The 21,795-nt window shown below is 31.7% G+C and overlaps 7 protein-coding genes across 7 annotated transcripts; 2 read left to right on the forward strand and 5 right to left on the reverse strand.

Moving 5' to 3' along the window:
• Positions 1 to 42: 42 nt before the first annotated feature.
• Positions 43 to 261, reverse strand: ASCRUDRAFT_7732 (uncharacterized protein; the record flags this gene model as incomplete). Its single annotated transcript, XM_020193812.1, has 1 exon — positions 43 to 261. A coding segment is annotated over one exon (219 nt), but the record flags the coding sequence as incomplete, so codon positions are not given.
• Positions 262 to 1,051: 790 nt separating this feature from the next.
• Positions 1,052 to 3,908, forward strand: ASCRUDRAFT_75510 (uncharacterized protein). The gene has a single exon (XM_020193090.1). The coding sequence runs from the start codon at positions 1,490 to 1,492 to the stop codon at positions 3,761 to 3,763; it is 2,274 nt and encodes a 757-aa protein (XP_020047818.1). The 5' UTR covers positions 1,052 to 1,489; the 3' UTR covers positions 3,764 to 3,908.
• Positions 3,909 to 4,538: 630 nt separating this feature from the next.
• On the reverse strand, positions 4,539 to 8,288 carry ASCRUDRAFT_75511 (uncharacterized protein). The gene has a single exon (XM_020193091.1). It carries the CDS (start codon positions 8,159 to 8,161, stop codon positions 4,610 to 4,612), a length of 3,552 nt encoding a protein of 1,183 aa, XP_020047819.1. The 5' UTR covers positions 8,162 to 8,288; the 3' UTR covers positions 4,539 to 4,609.
• A 2,565-nt stretch (positions 8,289 to 10,853) lies between these two features.
• ASCRUDRAFT_80578 (uncharacterized protein) lies at positions 10,854 to 11,039 on the reverse strand (the record flags this gene model as incomplete). Its single annotated transcript, XM_020194510.1, has 1 exon — positions 10,854 to 11,039. One exon carries the CDS (start codon positions 11,037 to 11,039, stop codon positions 10,854 to 10,856), a length of 186 nt encoding a protein of 61 aa, XP_020047820.1.
• A 3,144-nt stretch (positions 11,040 to 14,183) lies between these two features.
• On the reverse strand, positions 14,184 to 14,959 carry ASCRUDRAFT_69999 (uncharacterized protein; the record flags this gene model as incomplete). Its single annotated transcript, XM_020191736.1, has 2 exons — positions 14,184 to 14,828; positions 14,939 to 14,959. The coding sequence occupies 2 exons, from the start codon at positions 14,957 to 14,959 to the stop codon at positions 14,184 to 14,186; spliced, it is 666 nt and encodes a 221-aa protein (XP_020047821.1).
• Positions 14,960 to 15,817: 858 nt separating this feature from the next.
• On the forward strand, positions 15,818 to 18,961 carry SDD3 (Sdd3p; the record flags this gene model as incomplete). Its single annotated transcript, XM_020193826.1, has 1 exon — positions 15,818 to 18,961. One exon carries the CDS (start codon positions 15,818 to 15,820, stop codon positions 18,959 to 18,961), a length of 3,144 nt encoding a protein of 1,047 aa, XP_020047822.1.
• ASCRUDRAFT_142904 (uncharacterized protein) lies at positions 18,628 to 21,743 on the reverse strand. Its single transcript, XM_020189189.1, has one exon. It carries the CDS (start codon positions 21,479 to 21,481, stop codon positions 19,109 to 19,111), a length of 2,373 nt encoding a protein of 790 aa, XP_020047823.1. The 5' UTR covers positions 21,482 to 21,743; the 3' UTR covers positions 18,628 to 19,108.
• Between the last annotated feature and the right edge of the window lie 52 nt (positions 21,744 to 21,795).

The following is a 21,795-nucleotide window of genomic DNA, read 5'->3' on the forward strand; positions in this document are numbered from 1 at the left end:
ATCAGCATCAGCATCAGGATTAGCATCAGCATCTCTTTTGACTGGTTGGTTTGGTCTTAATCTGATCCAAGCTTCAGCATCAGCATCAGCATCAGCATCAGCATCTCTTCTAACTGGTTGGTTTGGTCTTAATCTGATCCATGGATTAGCTTCAGCATTAGCATCTCTTTTGGTTATTGAATCTGTTAAACCAGCAACTGGAGCAGCATTAACACCTAATAAGGCAAAACATGCCATAGCAAAATAATTTGAGAATTTCATTTTTGTCTGTTAAATTAGTTGATTTGGTTTTAGTGAGTGTTTATGTTTGTGATAAATATTGGTCTGTTGAGTTATTGATTGATAATTTGATTGTTTTCTAATAAAAATAATATGAAGATGAAGGAAAAGTAGAAGAATTTGGTTTCATTTAAATAATGATTGTTTTGTTAATTATAATATATTGATTATGAGAGCCATTTTTTGAATTCTCAAATTTTGTTAAACCGCAAAACCTTTGAGCAAATTAGATTTGTTTAAGACAGGTAGAACCATAACAATACTAATACCTTGGATAATTTCTTTTTTGTTATAGTTGTGGAAGAACTGCATAAACTTCTTTTAATCAGTTAAAACATTATCTCTTTGAAGTCCCAAAGCGGTAATTTCTTAAAAATTTTCAGTGTTAATTTTGTTGGTTGGGACACTCAAAATGATAGGGAAAAAAGACAATTAACTTTTTATAAAACATAATTTCATAAAGACTATTCTATCCCCTTTTCCAAGTGTGTAAAGCAGCCTATTTCTAGTGTACGTTCTTTAGTAAATAATATTCTCCTTAACAAAACTTCAAAGACAGTTGGCGAATTCTCTTGATTTGGAAATTCTCCCTACCTGAATCGAACTTCAAAGGGCCACTTCGTATTCGAACAAAAAAATAAATTTGTATTTGACAACCGCAAAATTTATTATCATTCTAGGTGATTTAAACATCGCAATTCTGTTAATTTCTTGCCTGTAAATCAAATCAACAGTTGCCCATTTTGTAGTATCTCACTATGCTCTGGTGATGGTGTAGTATATATTCTAGATTGGGCTGTCCTGATGCAGTGGGGATTTCTCAGCAAGGCTTCACCATTCGGCTCTGTTTGTTGCGTTTTCCAGAACAACCACACAGACGGTCTTCGGCTCCTTCCGTTTGGGTTTGCAACTTGAATGGAGTGGAAAGAAAAGAAGCAAGGAGAAGTTGGCCTCAGAGAAAGAGAATAGAGAGCTCAGAACAGTGCAGTAGAAGAACTGCAATTGATAGGCTTTTTTTTCGTGGCGATAAACACATCCACAGATCTTATTTATCCTTTGGAATTGCTCCTTTGACTTGACTACAAGTCCCTAAGTATTCTTTTTAAGCTACTAACATTTTGTTGTTGGGCGATTGGAAAGCCACACTATAGCAGGTACAAGTAAGTATAGCTGTTTAAATTATTTTGTTTGATTAAGTTTAGGAATTGGAATGTCTCGTCGCCATAGACAGTTAGTTGAAAAAATCCCAGTTGAAGAAGAAGAAGAACTTCTAGACATTGATAACGGAAAAGATGAATCCGTCATCAATATCAGTGACGATGATGATGATTTTCAAACCACGTATATTCACAATACTGAAATTGAGATCGATCAAACAATGGAAAACGAAGAAGAGAGAACTGGTGACAATAATGACGACATTGAAATGGATTATGGTAATCAAAATTTGGAAGGGCAGAGTATTGCAACTGCAAATGAAAATACTGCTGTTGATGAGGCTAATGAAAAAATCCACCAAACTGAGACTATAGATACCGATGAAATAAATGGAAACACAGATGTCATCGAGGAAAACACGAAAATTGGTGTTTCTCAAACCAAAAATGAAGTTGAAAAGATTAATGAGATTAATGAGATTAATGAGATTAATGAGACTAATAAGAGTAATGAGAACAAGAATAAAAATGAGAATAATGATATTAAAAATATTGAAAATGATGAGAATGATGAGAATGATGAGAATGACGAGAACAATGAGAATGATGAAAATAATGAAAACGAGAATAATGAGAATAATGATAATGACCGTAATAATAAAATCACTCTGAATAAACGAGAAACGGAAGAAAATCAAAATTCTAAAAGTGATGGGAACAATGGAGTTGGTGAAAAAAAAAAAAATAATGATACTATTAAAATTGAAAATTCAGAAAAAGTAACAGATGAGCTGAAACTAAATCCAAGTCCCGATTTAAAACCAAATGGCTATACCTATGTTAACGACGAAAATTTGGAAAATAGTATAAAAATTGAAAGAAAGGACAATAAATTTAAAAACCAGCCTATTATTGAAAACTCTAAAGGAATTAGTATACCCATCATCATATCCAGAGGTTCTGTTCTGTATCTTTTATTTCCTTGTTCCAAAAATTTCGAGAAAACAAAAGGCCTTCCTGTTTTATTTCCCCCATCTTTTTTTGGATATCTTGATAAAACTTTAGATGTTTTTTTCAGTGGTCTCCGATCTTATTTTAACAACAATGATTTACCTTTTGACATTAATGAAGAATTAATTTTAGATTTTTTGGGTTTAAATTTGGCTATTACTGAAGATAATGTATACTCTAAGGAGGTTAAATTTAGAGACATATTAACTCTTTTTTGGTGCTTAAGTGATAGTAAAAGTTTTGATACTGACAGCATAAATTTATTTGAAATTGTTCTTTCTTCGAAAAAAAGATTTAGCTATTATTTTAATTTTTTGTTTGAATCTATTAAAAAAAAGAAGAATACCGAAAATAAATCATCTATAAACAATGATATAACACAACCCAACAGTTTGGAAACTGACATAGTTTCAATTGGTGATCAATCTGGGAATAAAAATGAAAGCAAAGAAAATGGTCAAATTGTACATCAACTTAAAAACCAATTTGATGAGGACAAAAACAATATTGGTGAAAGTGAACTCAAAAACAATCGCAATGAGAACATTAATGAAACCAAAACAGAAAATGAAAGCGTAAAAATAGATAATCAAAATAATGACAGCCAAAATAATAATGATAATGATGCAAATAATGGTGATTCTGCTAATGGTGGTAACGCTGGTGATGATGGTAACAACGGTTACGATGAAAATGACGGTAATGTTGGTAATTATAATGATGATATTGACAAAATTGTGCAGAACAGCATAGAAAATGGAAATGGAAATGGAGTTGAAAATGACAGTGTAAAAAAAAATGATAATGAGATTAAAGTTAAAAATGACAATAAGATTAAAGTTGAAAATGAAAATAAAAATGAAAATGAAATCAGTAATCCACCTAAAACAAAGGACAATAATTTTGGAATAGATCACACAATGAAGTCAAATAGTGAAAAAACTGAAGATGTTATAACTGTAATTGAAGCTGAAAAAGAGAATAATTCTGAAAATAAAAATATTGATCTTAATGTAAATCATCAAGCTCAAGTCAATGCTAAACCTTTATTTGGTCTCCCTTCCATCCCAATTAAAAGATCTTTTCCTGATCTACCTCCAAAAAGGAAAGTTGAACCTGGACCAACTGATATTTCGAAACGTGGTGAAGAGTTGAGAAAGAAACTTATGAAGTCTCTTCACCAAAAAACTTCTAAGCAACCGAGTGTCGAACAGAATAAAAGTATTGAAGCTGTTAATGATAACAATAAACGTTTACTTGTTGAGAATGAAAAGGCTGAAGATAAAAATTTGTCTATCAAAAAGAGTAAACCCTGACTTTATTTTGTTCTCTTGTTTAGAAAGAAGTTTGTTAACCTTCATTGACTCTTGATTTCACTCAAGATTGAATATCTATCTACGTAAATAGCTTCTTTTTATTATTTATATAGTATATAGAAAGAATCTATGTGTAAAACTACTAATCTCTTGATTATTTCTAGTTTTCTTTTATTTTTTTATTTTGAATTCTATCTGTTTTATTGATCAAATATTTTTAGGCGTTAGTTTTTGAAAATGAAAAAAAATACTGTATAATATATTCACAAAAAAAAAAGAGGGCAAAAGATTGTAAAAAACTATAATATAAATCATTCAAAACATAAAAATATATCATAAGAAAATGACTGAATAAGATCATGCAAACTAATAAATATAGGCTAGCATATAAAAAATTTTAGGTAATATCAGCAAACATTTTGAAATAAAAACAGAAAAAAAATAAAATATAAAAAAAAGAAGATAGTTAAAATAAAATAAAGTGGAAATATAAAAGAATGAGATAGTTTTAATATAATAAAGAACAATAAATAAAAATAAAATAAAAAAATTCAAAAATATAAATAAAAATTCTATGACAAAGAATAATCTAAGTAAAAAAAAAAAAAAATTAAGAAATAAAATAGTAAAGGAAATAAGTGAAAAAGGTAAAACAGTAATAAAAGCATTTAGTCCACTTAATTAAAGGAATGTCAGCTAAGGGAGTGGAAAAAAAACAATACCAATAGGTTTTTCAGTTTAAAAAAAGTTAAAAATCAAAAATAATTAATAATACAAAACGTCACTTAATGTTATGCTTCTTTAAAAAAATTAAATAAAAAAGTAAAACGAAGAAAAAAAATATTCTTAAAGATCAATAGAAAATGATGTACGAGGAAAATCCATGTCTGAATTTATATCTTCAAATTTAATATCACTATAAGATTCATCATCTGTCATTTTATTAATAACCAAACTTATATGATCTATCTTGTCTTTAAGAATATTAATTTTAGATAACCATTTGTTATGTGTGGCTAGTTTTCGTTTTCTCATGTCATTAATATTGGTTTCAGAATACCAGCCAGATTGTGATATTCTTTTTTCTGTCATTTCAAAAGCAAAATCCTCTAAATTCATCTGTTCAATACAATTCTGAAGTTCTGTCAACAAGTCTAACTTTTTCTTTTGGGGAGATTCATTTGATAATGTTATTAGATCAGTGGCAGTAGAGATTTTTGTGATTCCAGGTGATCTATTCTCCGAGCTAGCTGATTTATTTTTGTTAAAATATTTGGAGCCGTAATCAATGTATTTTGAAGTTTCAAATTTATCAGAATTAGTATTAGGGATTAAATCATTGAAAAAAGAAATGGAATTATCTTGAACTTGGTCTCTTTTAGAGATATCAAGTCCAAGATTTCTGTTTTGTGCAAGATCGGAAAATGAAAGATTTTCTTCAGAACCATAAGATGTGAATCTAGCATTAACATTAATGACGGGAGAAGTTAAAGGGGTTGTACTAGTTAAAGGAGAGTTGATACTGCTAACAGTATTAGTTGTGTTAGAGCTAGCAATAAGAGAAGGTAAACCGATATGATTGTAGTTAGTAGAATAACTGGTATTAGTAGTATTACTATTTTTTGAGAAGCTTGAATCGATGGAAACAGTTTGATGATGGTTATTTAAACCCATATTGTAAGGTAATTTTATGGAAGATGAAGATTGTTTTCTGTTGTTATTAATTGAAGAAAAAGTGTAGGAGTTTTTTCTACTTCTCGAAGATTTTGATAGTTGAATACCTGAAAAAGAAAGTAAAGAGGATCTTTTTTTCATACTGTGAGAGGAACTGTTACTCTGAGTTGCGGATGGCTGTATGTTAAAATAGTTGTTGCTTTGAGACGCTGAAGGTTGAATAACATATGGAAAATCATCGTTATAAGGGATGGTTGAGATGGGAGAATTATTGGCACTATTTCCATTTGAAATAATTTTGGGTTTCATAGGTTTAATTTTAATGGTATTGAAATCGATTTTATCATCATTGAAGTCTGAGTAAGTATAATCAATGAATTTAGATTCAGTTTCATGAGTGGGTTGGATGTTGTGAAAATTGTTTCTAGAGTTTTTGGTGGTTGATGCGACTCTTTTAATACCGCAAACAAATTTGTTCAACAAATTTGTTGATGAAGGAGAAGATGTGCTTGATCGAGTGGATGGAGAACACTGAGAATAAGGGGATATAGCAAAGGCTGATTCCTGAGTTATATGAGTATTAATTGATAATTTTTTTGAATTTGATCTTTCTTTAAGTTTTGATAGCTTTCTTCTAATTTTGATTGAAGGAGAAGGTAATAAAGAAGAAGGTTCTCTTGAAGCAGATACGGATTTATTGAAATAGTTATTTGATGTGTCAGTTGGAGCAAAAGAGTTTGAGGACATGACCAAATCCGAAGAGGAATCATTTCCAAGGAAAAATTTAGCTTCGAATAGGGAGTTTCTTTTGTTTCTCGAGGAAATTGAGTGTGATATACTTTGAGCGTCAGCAGTGCTTTTCAAGGAGCTTGATTTATCAAGAGGATCAACCTTTGACCTCTCAATGATTTTAATGTTGGAACTGCGTTTGACGTGATTGGGATTGCCTAAGATCAACTTGCTTGTGTGGCTCGAATGGCTCTTGTAGGAGAAATCACTGGAAATAGACACTCTGCTTAGCACAGAACGCTCGTCGTCGGTCCTGCTGTTGTTGGATTTATTCTTTCTATGGTGGGAGGAGAAGGAGGAATCGCAAGTGTTGGCAGGAACCAACCACGACTGGAAGGTGTGAACCAGATTATTGAGCTGATGGGTAGGAATAGAAGGGTTGTTGGAACGGTTGTAGTCGTGGAGGTGGATGCAGCTGTTGTTCTGACTGTTGGCGATGCTGTTTGTGGTGCTGTTGTTGGCGCTGTATTTCAAGTTCAAGCTGGAGTTTGAGGCCGAAGAGGGCGATGTTTTGGTTGATTTAACAGAAAGAAGTTTTAATTTTCGATGGTGATGGTGATGGTGATGGTGGTGATGGCTCTGAGATAGTTCGTTATCAGATATGTTGTTGAAAGGTGTGTCATTTGAATAGATATCGTCTTGATATTGGCTGATATTTCTGATGTTGTTGTAAAGAGAGTGGTGTCTTGTGTTATTTGAACGAAGAGTTGGACTTGAAATTAAAATGGCATCAGAAGCAGATCTGTGTTTTTGAGCTTTTAGTAGGTTTGTGTGGCTGTTATTGTTGAATGAAATTTTATTAAGAGAAGAATTATAGTCAATAGATTTGAAGGTGTTTATTTTATCAAGAGGGAAATTTTGGGAGCCAGCGGTTGTGTTTAATTCTTTAAAGTCGACTTTATTGTTATTGGTGGTAGTGTTTTTGTTGTTTGTAGCAGTATTGAATAAAAATGGTTTTGATAGGGGAAAGGGTTTGTTGATTAGGTCGTAATCATCGTCTTGGGTGTTTAAGATTGGAGACTGAATTTGCTGAGGATAATTTTGGTATTGGTATTGGTATTGGTACTGATTTTGATTATTTTGATTATTTTGAGTAGTTGAGCTTGTGACAGATTGAAAAGAGAGGATTGATTTTCTTGCGATATTTGATTTAGGGGTGTTGTTGTAAGGTAGTATATAACTTCTTGATCTTGGGGAGACGTTTTTGTTAAAAGAAGGGTTTCTATTAATTGCAGGTAGAGAGTTTCTGTTATTGTTGTTGTTATTATTGGTGGTGATATTGGCGGTAGTTGTAATTTCGTTGTTACTGCTTACTGGCGTTAGTTGAAATTGGTTATTGTTTAGAGTAGTATTTGTATCAGTTGAGTCTCTTTTGTTGTTGATGTTGTTGATGTTGTTGATATCTTGGTATAGTTTTTTTGTTGATAAATTCAAGCTTGAAGATCTGTAGTAGTTTAAAACTTTAATGTCGCTACCAAATTCTTGTAAATAGAAGTTATTGTTAAGATCGTTTGATTTTGAGTTGGTGTTATTGGAGTTATTAGATTTGATATTATTTTGAGTATTGAGTTGGATGATGTCTTGATCATGTAAAGTATCAAGATTATTGTTGATGGTGTTGTTTTTATTGGTGTTGTTTTTACTGTTTTTACTATTGTTGCTATTGTAGCTATTGGAATCAAAGGCAGAGGACTCATCATCTTCAAAGATAACGCCCACTCTGTTTGTATTTGTATTTGAGTTTAGATTTGATATTGAATCATTGTTATTGTTAAGAATAATAGGGTTGTTGATATTTGAAGGAGAAGAAGAAGACAGGTCAATTATTGAAGGGGACAAGAGAAGATCAGAGGAATTAATTGAATTTGAATTTGAATTTGGTTCATTTGAAGTTGAAGATAGTGAAGATTGGACATTATCAGGAGATAAAGTCATATTGAATTCTCAATATAAACTGAAGAGACTAGAGTGATTGTAAATTGATGGTAAATTAAAGAGAAAGTATAAGTAAAAGAGAGATATTGGTGGATTTGGTGGTTTTTTATAAGTTTTTTTTTTTTTATTTTATTTTATTTTTTTTATTTTTTTTTCAAAATAAATGGGAGAAAAAACAATAGGAAAGGAGAAGAATGAGGAAATGAGGGTGAGAATGAGAATGAAGATAAGGAATAGAAAAAAGATGTTGATGAAAGAGAGAGACAGAAAAAAAGAGAGGAAGAGAGATAGGGTTGATGAATTGAAATAGGATAAGATATTTGATGGAATAGAAATGAGAATGGAAATAAAGAGAATAAATAGAAATGGAGAGGATGTGGTGATTTGAGGGAAGTGAGTATGAGGGAGAATACAGTTGGGGGATATCAGTGTAAGATTTTGGATAATTGAATGAATTAACTAGATAATTCGTGTTTGTTTGTTTGTTTGTTGGGTGATTGATTGATTGATTGATTGATTGATTGATGGTTGAAGATGGAACAGTAGTAAGCGTTAAAGTATAAATGAGGCAGATATAATCATAGAAGGTATAATTGAATAGTGTTGGATTGTAGAAGGAATTGAGGTGAAGATGGAAATGGTGATTTTGTTAATATTTATGGAAATTAGGATATCTGAGATATTTAGAATGTTGATGTTGGTATAATGATGGAGAGAAAGAAAAAGAAAAGGGTATAGAGATATAAAGAAATGGAAGAAGAAGAAGAAGAAGAAGAAGAAGAAGAAGAAGAGGAGGAGGAGGAGGAGGAGGAAGAAGAGGAAGAGGAAGAAAAAAAAAGAAGAGGATTGAGCTGAAAATAAGAAATGAGAAATAGGAAATAGATAGAGTTATATAGTTTATAATTTTGATTTAAACTAAATTAAATTAGATTGATATTATTCAAGTCAAGTCAATTGAATTGAAGTGAATGTGTTTAAGAAGATAGTAATACCATATAATAATAATAATATTATTATATAAAGATAGTGGGAAAGAGGTGAGATAATAAGATAAAGAAACAAGAAAGTAGTAATATGTTATTAGTGAAATGATAGTAAAAGTAAAAGTAAAAGTAAAAACGATTGATCTGATTTTCTCTTTTAAAAATGGAGTGTTACTAAAGTTGGTGCAAGTGGAAAAAAAGAGTTACTTCTGTTTGTTAAAGTGGAAAATAAAAAGCTACAACTTGGAAATGAAAAAAAGGGCAATTGGAAATTAACTAAATAATTTATAAATAATTTATAATAAAATCGTAAATCTAAAAAATCATAAATCATAAATCATAAATCATAAATCATAAATTACAATTTGCAAATTGCGATAAAATATTATAATAATTATAATAATTATAATAATTATAATAATTATAATTGTAAATAATTGTAAAAAAAAGAACAGAAAGAGCCAAAAAATACAAGAGTTGAAGAAAAATAGACTTGGGTTGATGTTTGGTCAGGTAAGTTATAATAAAAATTTAATGAAATTGAATAGAATTTAGGAATATTTCCAAGTATTTCCAAATATTTAAAGATATTTGTTTAAAAATGTAGAGAGAAGTGAAAAAGAATAAAAGAAAAATTGGAAAATATTGGGTTTTGCAGAAACACAAATAATTGAAATCGAGAAAGATTGAGAAGTAAAATAAGAATTCGATTGGAAATAAACTTGAAATCCTAACATTTCCTAGCATTTTACAATGTCTGGTCGACATCAACAGAGTCTTTAGGAGTGTTGGTGGATTAAATTGGAACATTTTTTGCTCAGAAAGAAGGAAATGGAATGGAGCTAAAGTGAAATGAATAGAGAAGTGAAAGAATTCAATTTCACATTGCACTATTTTCCCTAATTGTTCCTAAATTGCAGCTCTTCTCAGTTGGTGATAAATTCCTTTCAACATCCAAGTCAGAGTTTACATTCTGCGTTGATCTAAGTTTTAAATTCAAAGTCAAACAAAGAAAAGAAAACCACTGGTGCTGGAGGCCAAAAACAAAGCAGCCAGAGAAAGAGCTGAAGAAATAACAGAAGAGAAGAGAAAAAAGACGCAGCTTCTTTTCGGAGTGCCTACCTCTGTGGTGCTATCCTTCGGGCGGCTGCTATTGGCTGTTCAGCCCTTTTGGCTATTATCATTAACGTCGGATGCTGGGCTCTGGGTGTTTGGGTTTTCCTGCTCTGGTCGCCAGCAGAGCCTGGCAGTCGCACTGCTCAGTAGTACAGGTAATGATCACGTGCTGCCACAAAACGAGTATGGTGGTAGGAAGAGCGGCCTGCAGAGTGTGGCGAGTCTGAAGGGAAAGCCGTTGAAAACACAGCGCATGCGCTTGCCGCTGTGCGCGGGCAGGGAGATCTGCGCCAGATGCTGGAGTTCTGCAGCGAGCAGTTGCGCGGCAATTGAACCGGCGCTCCGCCCGATAACTCAGAACTTAGAAGTCAAACCCGCGGAGACGACCCAGCATCAGTCTGGGCTCAAATCACCTCTCGGGTCTTCTGCTCGGGTTCCCCGATTAGACTTTCTGCCGCTCGGCGCTTGCAATGCAGACTCAGCTTAGTCAGCAGGGCTGTGAGAAGCGTGCTGCTTTTTCTGCCTGTGTTTGCTGCGTTGTTGGTGTCTTTTCGCTTTGTCTACTCAAGTGACAAAGCCTTTGCTTGCAAGAATTATCCTACAATAGTCTTGTGCGAAACTTTCCAAACTAAGATGAAATTCGCAAAGTTCAATTTTGAAATTGTCTTTGCAAAAATAATTCCACTGCATTTAAAATGTTGGCAATATTTCTTTCCAATGTTGTTAGGCTGCTCAAATGGAATTTGTAGGTGTGTTGTAGGCGGTAAATTACCGAACATTAACAATTTAACAAGAATAATTATTTAATCTATCTATTGCAAGTGAACTACAAATATTTAGCCATTCAATCAATCAGATTAGTAATTCATTCTATTCCATTCTTTTTATTATCAGCAATGATCATTATATTCCATACTCTGGTTGTCTGAATCTTATCCTTTGATTCTCTTTTTTTTACTCCAACCATCCCCAATCTTTTTCATATTTTCCAGCTATTTGCCACTATTTTCTATTATTTTCTATTATTTTCTATTATTTCCTATTATTTCCTATTATTTCCCGTTGTTTCCCATTATTTATCTTTAATTCCTATTATCTCCAACCATCTCTATTGTCTTCAGGCTTTGAAAAACGTTCTTTCAAACAACTCCGTCATAACGTGATCCGATTCGTTTACTCCAATTCCTTCAATTAGTTTTATTCACCTATTTTATTCATTTCTATGTCCTTTTTCATCTTTTGATTGCATTTCAATTCACTTCTGTCACCAAATACCTAGCTAGCTATCTATCTGAGTCTCGATCTTCCACGATTTTTCAACCACTTTAATTACTTTGTTGAATATCCCTGATTTAATTTAATATGTTTAATCATTGTCACTGAATTCAATTACGAATAGAAATTTTTCACTCGTTAATTGATCTCTATTACAAATTTACAAAATATTCATAAAAATTCATAAAAATTGTAAAAATGAAAATAAATTCAATCCCTGATAAAGGAAATTACTCAAACATAGCCCAATCCAATTCAAATATAAAATGTTATATTATATTATATTATATTATATTATATTATATTATATTTTCCATTTTTTGGCTCTGCTTCTCGTTTGTTTTTATTTGGTTATTCTTTAACGTTTTTAACTTTTTTTTTTTTTTTGGTCTTCTCTTTTCTCTTTTCTCTTTTCTCTTTCCTCTTTTCTTTTTATTGCCTCTAAGTCACTCTAACCTTGAACCCTCTCTCTTGATATCATTGGCCAATCAAACAATTGACTCATTAAATAACTGGTAAATCTAAAATAAATCAAAACACATTGAGGAAGATGTATTGTCGTTTTTTCAATTTTTCGACTGATTATTTCATTTTATTTTATTTTATTTTATTTTATTTGCAATTATATTATTATACTTGCTAGTGAGTACTTATTCACAATAGTAACATTGGTTCTAATAATAATATTCAATTGCTTGTCCATAGTTACAAAAAAACTTTTCTTTAGGGCAAATATTTTACCAATTATTATTATTTATTTCATTTATTATTCCAATTCCTACTTTTTACATACGTTTCTTCTGCCCAATATTTTCTATTGACCTATTTCTATCTCCTCTTTACTCATTTTACTTCATCTACATATTTGTAATTACAATATGATTGAATGAAATGAATTATTTAATTAATATATATCATTCATTCCATTTATTTATTTATTTGTTTATTTACTTATTTACTTTATATTATATTATATTATATTATATGATACTACATGACATTATATCACATTACTACTATATTGTTTTGGTTCTCTCATTACAATCCTTCAACCCAACCCAACCCATCCACCTCTTTATCCACTTTACTCATTTAGCTTATCCTGTTGTCGATCCTGCAACTCAATTCGATCCGCTTCTCTTTCTTTCCCCTTGCTGACTCCAACGTTCCCAAATCCAGAAGCCAATCCGCACTGCCGGTTTGCACCGATACACACCGACACACACAGCTTTCCACAGCTCTTCTTTCAACCTTCCAGACTTGGCTAAATTTATATGTGGTCTGCTACTGCAGATCACGTAATAGTTTCCAACACCGGGATATCCACATCTTTCTGTGCTTGAACCTTATATTTCCCGCTCCTTAAAGAAATTGCAAATATTCCGATCACTATCTACACAAAGGGATGCTAGCATCCAGCCAATCACACCACGCCATTTTCCCCAGTCCATCTTTCCTCCATCACCAATTCGATCCAGCATGGGTTTCTGAAACAATAGAGCACACAAAACAAACAGAACGTGTTGAGGATGTTCTTCCTGAATTAATGCAAATTCAAATGTTATCTTGAACAATCTCTTCTGCTCTCTTTCTTCCTTACTGTTTTCATCACAGCTTTTGAAGAAAATGATGCAAGCAGCCTCACTCTCAGTGTCTCACAGTTCCCGCAGTTATTCCAATCCAGCTACGACTATTCATGCTCGTTTTTTCTTCTCATCTTCGACTTCAAATCTCATTTTAGAACCCGTTCTTTTTCCAGTTACTTCTTCCTTTCATCTGTTTCAACACTCCTAATTCACTCTGTTCTTTCATATATTGCTCTCGCTTTATCTCTGTCTCTGGCTTGGATCACCAAACACATCTCTCGTTGTCTTGCATATTGCGTTAATTTGTGATTCGAGTTATCACTTGGAATATTTCAATATTTAGAATTTGAGCGATTAATAAAATTTCATAATTTATTTCTTCTCCATCTTGATCTGATCTGATCTGATCTGATCTCCATCTGCTCAAAACGCAGTTAAAATTTATTCAATTTCAACAAAAAGCATGCTAATCAACTAAACTCGTTCATTTTTATGCTAATGTGTTTCAAACAACTCCATTTGCTAATCGATTACGTAACAACCTCTCCAACCTCTCTCTGATTCATTTCACCAACTTCTTCACAATTACTATCTCTCAACCAACGTGGCTGTTGCTTTTGCTATTCTTTTGAAATTGTCTGCTGCTCCCTGGAATTGACCAATTTCAATTTAAGCTTAAACCATTATAAAACCTTTTTACATTTAGACATTCAAAGAGAAAAAAGAAAAATCAAGTCATATGGGGATTTTATCTAATATTTTGTATGTCCATTTGTAAATTACAATAAATTACAATAAGTTACAATAAACTAAAATGAATTAAAGTAAAAGTCATTTTATTCAATCTATCGAATACATTAAACGGTTTTCATTTTAATCCTGATTTTCCTCTAATTCTACTCTGGCTCTACTCTACTATTTATTAATTTCATCTTATTGTTATTTCACTTTAATCGCATATTCCTATACATATAATAACCCAATTCAATTTAATTTAACACAATTTCATCTAATTAATTTAATTATTTAATTATTTAACTATTTAACTACTTAACTATTTATTCAATTATTTAATAAAAATTTCTTAAATCGTTTAAACTCATTATATTCAACTTCCCTTAATTGAGAACTACTCAACTTATCAACTTTTATATCAAAATTTTCTGGAATTTCCTCATCGTACTGGAATTTATCGCTGATAACATTGATTATATGGATCTTTAGCACTGGAAACCCCTTTTTAACTCGATTCGAATTAACCACATCACCGCCCTTTTGAGTCTCTTTGGTGACTATTAATGATTCGATGTTTTTTATTGTGCCTGTCGGTCCACACACATCGTTGATTTGAATGATTTTGTATTCAAGATTAAAATGAATTTCACTTTTATTATCATTATTATTATTATCATTATCATCATCATCATCATCATCATCATCATCATCATCATCATCATCATCATTAACAATAAAGGTTTTAGATTTCACTTTTCTTAAAAATTTTAAGATTTTTTCCTCTCGGATTTCGAAATCTTCTAGGAATTCTATATTAGCTTTATTTTTCAACAATTCAAATCCTGTTAACCCGATGATTAACAATTTCCTAGTCAAAAAACTGCAAACAGACAATAAAATCTTATGACCATCATGTAAATTATCAAACGTTCCCCCAACTGATGAAATTAAAAACTCATTTTCATTTAAATTCTGGTTATTATTATTATTATTATTATTATTACTTGGAACAACCGGGTGAACTGACTTGGGATGTAATTTAATATCATCTAATGAAAAGATCAACTTGTCAATCTTCCTACCTTTACCACCCAATTGAACATAGTAGTATCTCGATATAAAATCCTCAATTATTTTCTCCTCGTTCGAAATTATCGTATCCCATTTATACAACTCCAATTCAAAATCGAGATTGCTTAAATTAAATAAAACGCTGGTGAAAATCTTCGGTTTAATCAAATACTTGCCATTCAACTGCTCCAATTCAACTCTCTCACGAAAATATTTGCTGGTTTTTAAACTGATTATCGACCTCGATAAATTGTAGAAATTGCTCAAATATCTCTCCAACGTATCAGTATCTTCGATCTTGGGCGTGATGATAAAATCCAATTGCTTCAAATTCTTATTAACTGTCGAATTGTAAATCCGAATAATTGATTCATCACCACTCTCTGTAATATCTCTTGCACTATCTCTGGGAACATCAACATTATACTCTCCTCGGACGATTATCAAATCAACAACGCTCTCAATCAAAGATCGATATGCGAGAGGATTGATTGGATCATCCACCAAGATTACTGGAGAAAAGGGCATTTGCAAAACTCTTAAACACAGCTAATGAACAGTAGAGATCCAGCAGACAATACAGAAACCAACACACCTCTCATCAGAGAAGAACCACAACCACAACCAAAACCAGAAACAAAACCAGAAACAAAACAACTCCAGGAGAAAAATGCTCCAGTCCAAGCTCAGAAAACGACATCTCCCATGCAAAACTCATCGATTCATCACTTCACATTTTCTGGCGTTTGAGCAATTTGCCCGCTTTTGCGCGTTTCCAGCGCATTTCCACCACTGTGGGCCTACGCCGCTCTTTTTTCTGCTTCCTGTGCTTCCAACTCTTCTGCTTCCTTTGCTGCCTTAGCTTCTTCTTCATCCCCCAACTTCTCCCCATGGTGTCTTCCTCAGGTCAATTCGATCTCAAGTCCTCCTTTGATGTTAGCTATGCCCCCTGCGACGTCAAAAAGTGGGTCTCCTCCAAGACTGGCTTGCAGTTGGTCTTGATCAACCAGCTGTCCCCCATCGTTAGTGGCCAGTTTGCTGTCGCCACCGAGATCAACAACGATTCTGGTGTTCCTCACACCCTTGAGCATCTTGTTTTTGGTGGCTCGAAGAACTTCCCCTACAAGGGCTTGTTGGACACCTTGGCCAAAAGATTGTATTCCGATACCAACGCCTGGACTGCTACTGATCAAACTGTCTATACCTTGAACACTGCTGGCTGGGAGGGCTTTAACAAATTGTTGCCAGCCTATCTAGACCACATCTTGAACCCAACTTTGACCGACGAGCTTTGCTACACTGAGGTATACCATGTCGATGGCAATGCAAAGGATAAAGGTGTCGTTTATTCTGAAATGCAAGGCATCCAAAATTCTTCTTGGTTCTTGAATTTTTTACAAGCCTCAAGAGCTTTATATGGTGCTGATTCTCCTTACTCTTCTGAGACTGGCGGTTTGATGGAAAATCTCAGAACTTTAACCAATCATCAAATTAAAGATTTTCACAAATCCTCTTATAGACCAAGCAATTTATGTGTTATTGTCTCCGGTTCAGTCAATGAGTCTGAATTGCTACAAACAATGATTGATTTTGATAACAATTTACCAAGTTTATCCACAGATACCATTTTCCTACAAAGACCCTTTCATTATCCGAATGTTATCATTCCTTTAACCAAAAGTATAGTTCAAACTGTCAATTTCCCTGATAAAGATGAATCAATGGGCGAATTGAGTCTCTCTTGGATTATTGATGATCTCAGTAACACACTAGCTAGACTAGCCACTGATTTCTTATTCTTTTATTTATCCGATTCCTCCGTCTCTTTATTCTATAAAAACTTCATTGAAATTGATGATCCCCTTGCTGCAGATGTAGATTATTCAGAGGACGCTTTTATACAGTTTGCTTTTCAACTCGTCTTCACCGGTGTTCCAACTAATAAAATGCAACAACTTGAATCTCAATTTTTTAGTGTTTTAAAGCACCACTTCACTCTCCAAAATTTTGATTTAACAAGAATGAGAGATTTAATCGAAGTTAAAAAATTGAAATATCTATTCAAATCAGAAAATTCAACCTCAATAATTTGTGATACTGTAGTTGAGGATTTTCTTTACGGTAATCAAGATTGCTCTGACTTAAAACCTTGGGTTGATGATTTATCTGAATATCAAACTTTATCTAGTTGGTCTTCCACTCAATGGATAGATTTTGCTCATGATAAAATCATCAACAATCATTCTGTCCTAAATCTAATTGTCCCCTCAAAGGATTTATACCTAAAAAATAAAAAAGATAATAAAAAATTAATCCAAGATAGAATTGGTAAATTGGGTCAGTCTGGTTTAGACAAATTAAAAGAAAAACTAAAAAACGCTGAAGACAAAAACAATATTCCCATTCCTGATGAACTCATTCTCAAATTCGGTGAACCCGACCCTGAAAAGATCCAATTTATTAAAACTGAAACCATTTCAACTATAGATGATTCCCTAAACGATAAAGAATCTCCAACCTATAATCATATAATAAATGATTTGCCCTCAAATTTCCCATTGAAATTCCATTTTGAGAATTTTAAAAGTAATTTTGTGAAAATTAGTATCATTTTTTCTTCAGTTTTAATTCCACTGCATTTATTACCTTATTTATCAATTTTTGAGTTCATTTTTGCATCTCCTGTTATCTTAGAAGATGGCACTCATTTGCCTTATGAATTAGTAGTCTCTGAACTTAATAAAAACTTTAATAGTTATGAATTTAACCACTCTTTTAATTCATTTAATGAAGTAATTGAAATAAAATTCCAATTTAAAAAGGAAAATTATAATAAGGCAATCCAGTGGATAACAAATATTCTCTGGTTTACAGTTTTTGATGAATCAAGAATTAAAGTTTTCCTTGAAAAGACACTCAATAATTTGCCAGATTGTAAAAGAGATGGAGGACTGATGTTATCATTTTTATATAATAAAGTCTCCTTGACAGATAGATCATTATCAAAAATGATCAGCAGTATAAATAGTGAACAGAAATTAAGAGATGTACTTCAAAAACTTCAAGACGGTGAAAAAAGTTCAGTGTTGAATGATTTAGAGACAATCAGAAAGTCATTATTTACTTTAAATAATATGAACATATTTATCTCTGGTAGTATATCGACTTTGAAAAATCCGGTTTCATCTTGGAAAGCCTTAGTCAATTCCTCAAAAAGCATTCAGGGGGAAATTGGAGCGAATTATAAAGTATCTCGTGGAATCGAGTTTCTTTCAAATATTGGTAAAGAAGGAAAAAGTAAGGCCTTTATTATACCTGTTCCAGCAACTGAATCATCATATCTTCAAGCTCTCTATTCTGGCGGTCCAAAAGATTTTAACGATGAAGATATTCCTGCAATTTATCTTGCAAGTGAATATCTTCAAGCTGTAGAAGGTCCATTTTGGAAAGGCGTCAGAGGTGCAGGTTTAGCTTATGGTGCTAATATTTACCATGACTTGGAAATGGGCCATATGGTTTTTTCTGTCTACAGAGCATCTGATTCTGAAAAAGCATTGAAAGTTGCCAAAGAAATTGTGGAAAATATTATTAGTGGAAAAACCACATTAGAACCTATTTTGATCAAAGCTGCGATGAGCAGTATTGTCAACACTATAGCAACACGTTCACAAAATAACTATTCTGCAGCTACACAAAATTATTTAAATCTTTTCTTGAAAAAACGAGGCCATAACTACGATCATAGATTGATGAAAGAATTGAGTAAAGTTACCATTGATCAACTAATATGTGTTTATGAAAAATATTTCTTACCTATATTTGAATCTAAAGATGGCTTGGTTTTCTTAAGTTGTCATCCTAGTCAATTAGATAATCTTGAAAAATCACTCCAAGAAAATGGGTATTACGTTACAATTGAGAATTCAGTTGGCGGTGAAGAAAATGACTTACTGCAAAAGGAAAATGATAATGCTTCAGATGATTTTTCAGAAAGTGAATCAGATGAGGATGAGGATGGGAGTGATGATGAATAATTTCAAAGTAATTACTACATAGACAATAATCAAAAATTTTATCCACAACTTTAGTTTTTTGCTCATTGAATCATTATTTTATCATTATTTAGTCATTAAAAACATTAAGCGGCTTGAATATGTATAAAACTTTTTGTAAAGGCTTTTTTATTTAATACTTGTAGAAACCTCAATATTAGTTAAATGTTCATTCATGCTATTTTTATTGGCATTAGTATTGAGATTATCACTAATATTCTTTACTAAAGAAATGTCATGACTCTTGTGCTGAAGTTGATATTTTTGATTAAAGTGAGTTTTGTTAGCAATATCTGATTCTAAGAGTTTTCTTGATTCACTATTATTATCATTTAGCAGATTCTGTATCTCTAGTGATCTATTGACAAGTTGATTGGATTCACTATTGATTTGAATAGAGTTGGTAGGTTCAATATTTTCATTTTTATTTTCATTTTTCAATTCAAAAAAAGGATTTTCATAACTTATATTATTCAAGTAACATAATTTTATCAACTGGTCATTAATACTTATTATTTTTTCAATTTCATCACCAGCAACTGTTAATACATAAAATTTTGAATTTGCCTTTTCACCTCTTGATTTTTTAACTTTTGAAATTTTATTGTTTGTGTTGGGAATTTCTAGAGGTAAAATTGAACATAACCTATCATAAGAATCTTTTATTAAGTTTCTTCTTCTTTTTTCCGAAGTTGTGTGATTTAATCTTTTTTCTTCTTCCGACAATAATTTTTTTCTTGTTTTTCGTTTTTTTTTAGTTAAAGGTAAAATGAGTAAATTTTGAGATTGGCCTTTGTTGATAGAATTTGTATTGCTTTTATTACTACTATTATTTACAAAATTTGAATTTGAATTTGAATTATTTGTGATAGGTTTTGAGTCAGATTTTCTATTATTTTTTGATAAAACCAATGGAGGATTTAGCAAGAAAGCCGATAGGTTTGATAAATTTGATAGGTTTGAACGAGATGAACTTTGATTATTATTTGTGGATACGTTTTTATTAATATTATTAATGTGGTTTTGATTACTAGTATTTATTGAAGACTGGTTAATTTCGTAATTGAAATTTCGTAATATTTCATCCATTGAATTACTAAAAGAATCCCTATCTGTATTTTGGTTTTGATTTTGAGGGGGAGTTGAGCCGATTAAATCTTGGGTTAATTTATTTAAATCATTTAAATTATTGTTATTATTATTATTACTATTGCCATCGCTATTGTTATTATTGTTATTACTGTTATTGTTTTTATTATTTGAATCATTTAAAAAATTATCAAAAAAGTTTTGTAATGCATTATTTTCATTTTCGGATAATAAAGAATCAAATAATTTTTCTAAATCATCATTATTTGATGAAATATTTTGATTTTCATTCAATGAATTATTGATATTAAAAAGGCTATCAAAGTTAAAGTTATTAATAAGATCCAGGCTGTTGGGAATATCATTATCAATATTATTATTTATGCTATTATTTAGATTATTAGTTATATTTATGGAAATGTTATTATCATCATTGGAATTATTTTTTTTATCATTGTTATTATTTTTATTGTTATTGTTACTATTAATACTATGATTTTGAAAGATTATTGAATCAAAATTTTCAAGATTTTCAAAATCTTTATTTTTATTATAAGTGTAGTTATGAGGTTGAAGATGAGAGTAAAAAGTTAGATTTTCAAAAGTTTGACTTTGCCTTCTATCATTTTTATTACTATTATCATTATCATTATTGTTATTATTTTTAATATTTATTAGAGATTGAGTATTGTTTGATATTCGATTTATGGATGAATTTTGCTGATTAAGATTAGAAGGAAGATTAGATTGAGGTGGTTGAATAGATGGTATTGAAGGATTCTTTGATAAATCATTTATAGTGAAATTATTTAGATTATTTAGATTATTAAATTGATTTGAAAAGTTATTTGAAAAGTTATTTGAAGAATTTGAAGAATTTAAAAGATTGGTTGAAAGTGAAAAATCCGAGGGACCAAAATTATTGTTATTGTTATTATTATTATTATTATTATTATTATTATTATTATTATCAAGTTGATTGTTGAACTGAAAGGATTGCTTTTGAAGCAAATTCTGCAATTGAAACTTTTTTAATTGTTCAATTTGTTTTTCAGCTTGTTTCTTAATTTCTTGATTATATATGGATAAAGCAGTTTCGAAATCATCAACTTTTAAATCATCTAGCGAGTCTAAATTTGAATTATTGAGGGCAGCTTGCTGTAAAAACGACAACTTTGTCAGAGAATTGGGACCGATACTTTCAGGGGCATCGAGACTATTTGAAGTGAGGTTGGAATTGTGTTTTGGTTTGATATTGGTGGGAATGGAAGTTGTCAGATTATTGCCGACGATGTTTGGAGGTGAGGCTAGACCGGATTTGATGATTTTGGTAGAACCATTAAGAATAGCATTGATATTGTTGATATTTTTGGAAAGAGAATTGTTGCACTCATCAGCCATGTCGAGAAGCATCGAAAACACAGGCAGTTGGAGAAGAACAGATCAGTTGTACAGCCAACGAGAAACAGGCAGTGAGAGTGTCAGTGGGATCGAACAGGAGCGTGGAGGGCAGTTGGCGGTGGGAAGCAGCTTCGGAAAAGTAGCAGCGAAAGCAGCAGGCCAGAAGCAACAGCAGCAGAAGCAGCGGAAGCAGCAGAAGCAGCAGAAGAGGTAGAGGAGGCAAAAACAAAACAGCAAAAGCTGGGGAAGACGAAGCAGAACTAGAGCAAAAGAAGCAGAAGCACAGCAACAGCGACAATCGAAGTATATATACCACCACCACGGGG

This window comes from Ascoidea rubescens (assembly GCF_001661345.1).
Source record: "Ascoidea rubescens DSM 1968 unplaced genomic scaffold ASCRUscaffold_5, whole genome shotgun sequence".
NCBI lineage: Eukaryota > Fungi > Ascomycota > Saccharomycetes > Ascoideales > Ascoideaceae > Ascoidea > Ascoidea rubescens.